Genomic DNA, 8,500 nt, shown 5'->3' on the forward strand with positions numbered 1-8,500 from the left:
TGAAACATAAGTCAGGTGACAGATGAGAACACAGACATTATCAACAGGAGAACCTTCAGTGGGAGTCCAGATTCACACCATGGTAATACGTTATGGTAATCAGATTCATACAAAGTCCAGGCTTAAGAGATGGGTATCCTGGAAGCTGAGACCAAAGATCGTCACTTCCAGGGAGCTTCATAACTCTCTCCCCCACTGCTACAGGAGCCAGGAAATAGGGCCAGCTACCTTAAAGGATATCAACTGCAAAACCACAGGTACTTTTCATGCCCAGGTCCCTCCGTGCTTAGTCCTGTAGGTCTAGATCCTTGTCACTGTCCTCATCCGGGATGAGCAGAACCTGAGAAAACTGACCCAATAATAGTTAAATTTACTGTTGGATGAGTTATACTAGAAAACAGTTCATTGGGTTCTACTGGGTCAGTCTATTTCTTAGGGAGACAGATCCCTTTGAGAGATCAAGCTACAGATGAGAAGCTCTCCAGGAAAGTAGAGAGTTGTTTCACCAAGCTTTTGCTGGCCTGGTATAAATCAGAGAACACTCTCTTTCTAGGACAAGGCTGGAGATACCCTGGCCAAATATGTCCCCACAATCACCTTTCTCACATTCTAAGCTGGCTCTCTTACATCATCACTTCCAGAACTTTCTGGATTCTTCACTTACACTCATTCCTGACTCTGTCACAACAGTTAAATAGAATATATATATTTATATATATATACTGATTTCCCTGCCCAAAGACTGACCCTGCTTATCTCTCTAGCTCGGTGACCTTGGGTAAGTCCCTTCCCCTTTTTCCTCTTTTCTCCCATCTATCAAATGAGGCAGATAGATGAGAAAGTCTCTAAAGTCTCCTTTCCTTCTTACATTCTGAAGCTTAAAACACCAGCCTGTGCTTACTGGGCTGAAATGTCTTGCTTTCTCCAGACCACAAAAGTAGCTCCTTTCCTCATACAAAAGTATCGTGAATGTTGAAGGGAGAATGGCCAGTTATTGCTTCCCATAGTGTGGGCCACTATGACTCAGGACTACAGCAGAGCTCTGAGCAAGCTCAGGATCAAGCTTTAATGTTCCCCTTCACCTTCTGGAAAACATTCTTCCCCAGTCAGGCAGAAAACAGCGAACAGCAATGATAACAGCATCTTGCACAAGAAAAAACACAGATGCCACAGAGTGATTCATAAGGGCTCAGTAACAAAAAGCCAAAACTTGGATTTCACTTCCTTTCTTATTAGGACTGCTATCATGTTGCTTTGGCAGCAGCAGCACTAGCGAACAAACAAAATTTATCCAGTTTGATCCAGTCAGTGCTGCAGCCCCAGTGGTCCCATTCATAAGCATGGTCCCTTGGGAGGAGGCTTCTTAGAAACAGCCACAGATATTAACATCAGCTTAAACATCTTGGTTAATTATCCCAGGAAACAAAGTTCAGAATATGTCAATCTAATATCAAAAACTGATAATAGGAAGAAGAGCATATTGCATATTGCAGTGAGGAACAAAAACAAATCTAAATGAAGTTGTAGACACAGAAGCCAAGAGGGCCGTGGGATTTGGAGCAGAATTATGAGGCAAATAATCTCATGTGTAGATGATTTAACCAGAATGCGATCCTCTATAGCCCTAAAACCGACCTTCAGAAAATTGGACACAGAAAGCTCATGTCGGGTTTAGTAGGAAATAAGTCACCAATGTCTAAAATGTGTGCCTGGGAAGCTGCTGATAAACAAGGTTTTGGTGAAAAGTTTGTGTGGGATGGAAGAGCTCTTTAGTGAAAGGAGGGGGGATGGATGGGATACATTTCTCGTGTGAATGTGTTTTCTAATTGGAATTTTTGCAAAGTGGGATGGCTGGGCTTGGTTTCAAGGGAGAAGCTAGCTATGGCCCTATATAGCGACGTAGTATATGTGGACTATAGTGCCTTCAGCCAGAAGCACAGAAACAGAGTTAAAGGACATGCAAAGCCTAAGGGGTCATGAGGATTGAAGGCCCACAAGTTGTATGTATCAGTCCAAAGGGCTTTAAATAGAGTCTTAGAAGTGGGAGAGACTGAGTAGTGGATAATTCTGGCTTTTAAAATAATACTGTCTAGTAAGTATAGTGAATCTGTTAGGATATTGGCTTGCATCCTTTAACAACTATTACAGAAAATAACTAGCTTAAATAACATAGCAGGCATCCATATATATATCTCCTAGAGGCCTAGGATATGAGATCATTCAGACACCACGTTCCTTCCTCACAAAATTCTACCATTCTTTGAATGTTGCCCTCACCCTCCTGCCTGAAGAAGGCTGATCATTACCATGTCCACGTTCTAGCTAGGGGAAAGGGAGAGAAAGAGGAAGGTGGAGGTCATGTGCCCCCTTCCCAGGACATGGCCCAGAAGTCACACATATCACTTCCTTTTTCATCTCATTAGGTAGAACTTTATCTCATGGCATCACCTAGCTGCAAGGGAGGCTGAGAAATGTAGTCTTATTTTTCCTGGTGGCTATATGCCCAGCTAAGATAAGGAAAAATAAATACAGGGGCAATTATACCAGTCTCTGTCACACAGAGAAGCAGTTTCACCTGGGATATTTACCTTGCTACTTTAAACCTGCACACTGATATCACTTCCAAGGGAATAAGATGAACTCATTTTGTTTCTCTGTTGCAGATTAACCCAAATGGTCCAGCGTGGTGCTGGTGGACATTAGCAGTTCTTCCGTTGGAAAGCCGAGCTCAGCTCCCTTTCCTAGCAATGAGGTCCTTAAAGGATAGGCTGAACGGTATTCGGCGCGTCCTGGCCTTTATATCTCGAAACCAAAACTAGTGAGTGTGGATTGCTGAAGAGGAACTTCCACACTCCCCACTGACTAAGGGAGTCGTCTTGTAAATATATCTAATTGCAATAACATCTTAACAGAAGGAAGTATCAAACAGAGGCATTACTGTGCTGTAGATTACAGAGAGAAATTGAGTAGAAAGACCAAAGAATGTGACCTGGTAGAAACTTTCTGTCTTAAGATACTTCTTGACATACTGCAGAACTACACGCACAGCAGAGGTGTTCAAGAGCCCAGAAAAAAAAATGCTTTTGACATAAAATCTTCTGAAAGTTTCAAGTGGTTTTGCTTTAGTTTTCTTTCATCAGTGAAGGACTGTGTGATTGAAATGTGAAGCAAAGATACTAATAATGTTGCTGCATTATTTCAGACTTGAGGTCCTGTTCCATATGGTTTGGATTTTATAAAGCATTGTGTAAAATAATGTTTATACTTCTTTCTGTTTTAATAATTTATTTTTTGCACTATTGTATCCATTTTTTCTACATGTATGTTTGTAACTATTTAAGTGTACATTACTAAAGACAGTTGCTTTATTTATTGATGCAATTTACCGTGTAACTAGAGGGAAGTAACTATACTAGAAATGTGCTGTTTTTGCTTTTAACTATTTTTTACTACATGTGATCCCAGTTCTTGAACCATTTTTGTGTCTATCCAATTGGATGCATAAAGGTATTTCAGAATTATGCTAACTTTAAGATAATCTATTCTTACAGATTCCATTTGCTTTCAGTTTGAACTCAACAATATAAAATACTGAAGGGATTTGGCACAGATTGTAGAATAAGCCATGAGAAAGTAAAATGTTCCATTCTCTATGTGTCATACAGAGCAAGGCTGAAAGAATTATTTTCCTGAAATGAAGCAATGAATCAGAGGAGTGTCCTTTATTACAATCTATTATAAGCATTTATCTCAGCAATCTAATTCTAAATGTTTCTAATTTCTTCCCAGTTTAGTTAAGAATGGGATTTGTAGGCAAGATAATATTTAACCCTTCAGAGGGAATGTTGTTCAGCTTAGCACATCACACTAGCCTCCATCCCCTACTCTTCTCGAGGGTCTGAGGATCATAGCCTGGCCAGCATGTGTGGGCACTCTTGATGAAGGACAGTTTACTAGTAAAAATATAAAGAAGCTGGTACAAAAGGTAGAATGCTTTAAAAAAAACTATCATTTTGGCTTTTAAATATTTTTAAAGGAACCATAAATCTAATCTATGATTTTATCTAACCACTGCCTTTCCTCCTAGTTGAAGTGGGCCAACAATTTCATTATAGGGGAAGAATGGTGGGTAAGGAGGTAAGAATGAGCTCTGGTTTAGCTTGCTTAGAGTTAGTGGTATTCCTTAGTGCCGGGCAAACCTGAAAATAGAGTGAGTATGGCAGTGTTATAATGACAGGGTGAAAAAAATAGGGCAGGGAAGAAGCAAATCACGCCATTTATACTTTTACACGAATGACCCCCCCAGTTCACCCCGTGACACTAGACAGCTGTAATGCGTTATTTACTTGAAGTTCATCCACTCTTTTAAGGTTAGAGGTTAGTGCTTCATAATCACTCTTAACTTCTTCTATCACCACCTGTGGCTAGAAACAGAAAAGGCAGAATGAGATGATCTGCACTTTCTTTTTTTTTTTTTTTTCAGAGACAGAGAGAGAGTCAAAGAGAGGGATAGATAGGGACAGACAGACAAGAACAGAGAGGTATGAGAAGCATCAATCATCAGTTTTTCATGGCAGCACCTTAGTTGTTCATCGATTGCTTTCTCATATGTGCCTTGACTGTGGGGCTACAGCAGACCGAGTAACGCCTTGCTCAAGCCAGTGACCTTGGGTCCAAGCTGGTGAGCTTTGCTCAAACCAGATGAGTCCATGCTCAAGCTGGTGACCTCGGGGTCTCGAACCTGGGTCCTCTACATCCCAGTCCGACGCTCTATCCACTGCACCACTGCCTGGTCAGGCATATCTGCACTTTCTTAATGGGTGCTGTTGTCAAAGCATCATGCTACTAGCTTAGCTGTTTGGAACCAGACTGAGCTGGTGAAAAATGGAAGGAAAGGCATGGTTACTGCCCAAGCAAACTCTGTAAGACTCAGGGAGCATGAAATCACAGGCTCCCCCTCTGACTTGGTGCAAAACCATGTGGTTATAACACAATCCTAGTATAATAATTTTCTGTTATCTAGTGTAAATACAACCCCGCAAAAAGGGTCGTAATTGTCTCCACTTCCTAGATGTGTTACTTTTGTGATTTGTTTTTTTCTGAGCCTTAGTTTCCTCATCTGGCAAATAGTATGATAAATACCACATATAGGGTTGTTATGAACATTAAATGAGATAATATATGTAAATCACTTAGCACAGTGCCTAAAATATAAGAGACATTCAATAAATAATAACTGTGATTAGATTATGCATTGTTATGGAATATCAGGGCCCTACACTTACATAAAATGCTGCCTTTACACACAATACCCATTTTTAACCCCTATAAACTAGTTTGGGGGAATCCACACCACCGAGTTTCCAACCATAACTTGATGCTTTATAGATAGGTAAATCCTTTTGGATTCAACTCCATTTGGGAAAGTGAAACGACTGGAAAACAAATAAGGGTCGGAAGTGAGGGAGAATTCTGTGTCAGCAAATTTTTCTTATTTCAATAGGGCTATAAAGTAGTGTTGTTTGGAGGTCTAAAATTTCTGATAAAATAGAAGCCTTAAATTCTAGCTCCAACTCGTCACTCCCTGCCTCCAAAATGCATTGAAAATCTCAGCCCTGCCAGGATGAGCAAATTTTACAATCTATGACTTTTGCACCTAGTTCACAGTATTTCTTTATGTTGCCCCAACAAAAATTTATAGCGAACCTACTACGTATCAGTTACTGAGCCAGTCAATTTCACATACATGAGCCTGTAAATCATTTTATTTCTCACATCCACCCTGTAAGGTCACTTATTATTCCCATATTATCAGATGAAAAAGCTGAGGCTTTGCAATGTTTAGTACTTTGGTTAAGGAACACAGTCAGCCAGTAAGTAGCCAAGCTTGTTTTGAACTCATTATTTTGCAGATTTAAAAAAAGATTTTAAATAGTTTGCATTATACATAATTTTATTAAATAGGCATGATAATCAAGTCACAAAAGCACACCAAAAACACAATGGGAAGTTGAAGGTTAAGTAAAATTAAATTACCCACCACATCATAGACTGCTTCATGTTAAGTAAGTACTTAACTCCAGCAAATGTAGATGTTGGTGAGGCAGAATAGCACTTTGCTCTCAGTAGCTTAGGTATATATTTGAGTGGTTTTGGAGAAAGCTTTTTTTTTGTTTGTTTTAGTAGTGGCAAGAGGCAAGATGCAAGGCAAAGCCTTGGCTTTCTTTGGGATGTACTTGAATGGGCTAATCAGTTAGATGTAACCATTTTCATTTTCACCTCTTGTGAGTTGATTTTTACAGCAAAGCTTGGGAATGGAGGAGAGAAAGCTAAATCTAGGCCAGAACAGCAAGATTCCTCCTTGGTAGACAGTGCCATTGTTTTCATTACCTTTCTTGTCTATCAGGACCCAGTCTTTTCCTAGTAGATTATTTTGTGTGTGTGTGCGTGCACATGTGTGTGTGTGTATATTAGGTACTAAGTAAACATTATGCCTTTCTGCTTTGTACTGTACTACTGCTGCTAGCTAACAACCAGCAAAGTGTAAAAAATGGAAAATTATAACAATTTTCTGTAGACAACTTGGAGAAAAAAAATGCTTGCTTCTGACCAACGGGGGACAGGGCACCGATTATTTCAACAATTTGCCTTTTCTGAATACTTATAGCCCCATGGGGCTAGTCGAGTCACCATGCATGTGGCACTTCCAGCACTGCTTGTGATATTTGCCTTGGCTCAGATAATCCCCTGTGACTGATCATTGAAGCAGTGGAGCTCTTGAGGCTGGTTCACAACACCCATAGGTCTCTTACTGTCAAGAGATTACATAATGTTGATGGATTGGAATTCATTGGGGACCATGTTTCTCCATGCTGACTCTATTTCCAAGATGGAGTTTTATTCAGAGACTCATTCCTTGAGTTCCCAACATGTTGACTTTGCATCTATTTCCGTTTACCAAGGCAGAGTCATAGCAGAGGTGTGTAATAAAGATGCAAATGGAAAGCAGCTAAAATGATGGGAAAGGACATATTTTTTGTGCATTCTCAAGCTTATAAATTGATATTTGGATTTATGATCAAAGAAAGTTCTGAAAAGCAGCTGGCTGCATGGGCTGCAATTTGTGGCCCTTCCTGAGTGCAGAAAGGAAGAAGCAAAAGGAACCATGTAAAGCAGGGGTCCCCAAACTACTGCCTGCGGGCCGCATGCGGCCCCCTGAGGCCATTTATCCGGCCCCTGCCGCACTTCCAGAAGGAGCACCTCTTTCATTGGTGGTCAGTGAGAGGAGCATAGTTTCCATTGAAATACTGGTCAGTTTGTTGATTTAAATTTACCTGTTCTTTATTTTAAATATTGTATTTGTTCCTGTTTTGTTTTTTTTTTTACTTTAAAATAAGATATGTGCAGTGTGCATAGGGATTTGTTTATAGTTTTTTTTTTATAGTCCGGCCCTCCAATGGTCTGAGGGACAGTGAACTGGCCCCCTGTGTAAAAAGTTTGGGGACCCCTGATGTAAAGTATGTGCATTCACTTTTTCTTAGAATGATTGCTCCTGCTGTTCAATTGTTTAATAACCTGGGTTATACATAACCAGAGGTGAAATGAAGGCGTTTTCACTTACAAACAGGTATTTGCAAATGCACTAAGTTAACCTTGAGAGAGAAGTGCCTGTAATTTCTGTTCTTGGTGTTATTTTAAAGCTCTGCTTCATGACTTTGTAGCTTTTTAAAAAATTTTCGCTGCAAATGTGATTAGCAGATGTTTACAAAGCAACACTGTAGCTTATATATCATTTAAAAAGTTGCTTTAACATGCATCTATTGTCAAAGCAACAACAATAAACAACAAAATAAAAGGAGAGCAAATCAGTCAATGTGGCAGTACAGACTTATCTTAGATAAACTAGTTCCATCACATTATGCAGTTCTCTCAAATGCCAGGAGTAAAATATCAAGAAAACCATTTAAACAGCAGCAAATATGTCTGTTTGTTATTCCAGTTGTTTGTAAAGCAGCCATTTTACTCCCATACTGTAATGAACTGAAAGGGGAATTAAGATAGTGCTTTTTTCCCCCTCATATTGCTATTCAACTACCTCTATATGCTTGATTTCTATTTAGGATTTTCTTTCTTCAAATCTATATAAAGAAAAGTTTCAGCTCATTTATGTTATAATAACAATGTGATATAGACAGTCTCTGTGAAAGCTGTTTGTTAATTAAAAAAATGTTTTCTATTGTGTCATTTTGTATCTAACCCAGTTTTACGTATACTTTAGGGCAAGAATAGCCCAAATTCTTTCATTTTGTTGGCAGTATCATTTTGTTGGAAGCCAAATAGAAAGGAATGCTATTGACATCTATTTTGTTCATGTTCCTGTTGGTTATATAATACTCTTGACCAGAAGATGTTTAAAGGAAGATGACCTGCATCAGACAACAAGCTCTTATATTATGTGACAGTAAAGCAGGTGTGAACCGATTAGTGTAACATGGGTTCT

The 8,500-nt window shown here is 39.4% G+C and overlaps 1 protein-coding gene across 1 annotated transcript in view; it reads left to right on the plus strand.

Moving 5' to 3' along the window:
- LONRF3 (LON peptidase N-terminal domain and ring finger 3) overlaps nt 1–3,666 on the plus strand; it is a 37,428-nt gene extending 33,762 nt beyond the window's left edge. Inside the window, exon 11 of the mRNA XM_066356226.1 lies at nt 2,664–3,666. Coding sequence (XP_066212323.1) covers nt 2,664–2,819 — 156 coding nt within the window. The 3' untranslated portion in view covers nt 2,820–3,666. The remainder of the gene's footprint in view (nt 1–2,663) is intronic.
- Nucleotides 3,667–8,500: the final 4,834 nt, after the last annotated feature.

The sequence above is a fragment of the Saccopteryx leptura genome, chromosome X (genome assembly GCF_036850995.1).
Source record: "Saccopteryx leptura isolate mSacLep1 chromosome X, mSacLep1_pri_phased_curated, whole genome shotgun sequence".
Classification (NCBI taxonomy): Eukaryota; Metazoa; Chordata; class Mammalia; order Chiroptera; family Emballonuridae; genus Saccopteryx; species Saccopteryx leptura.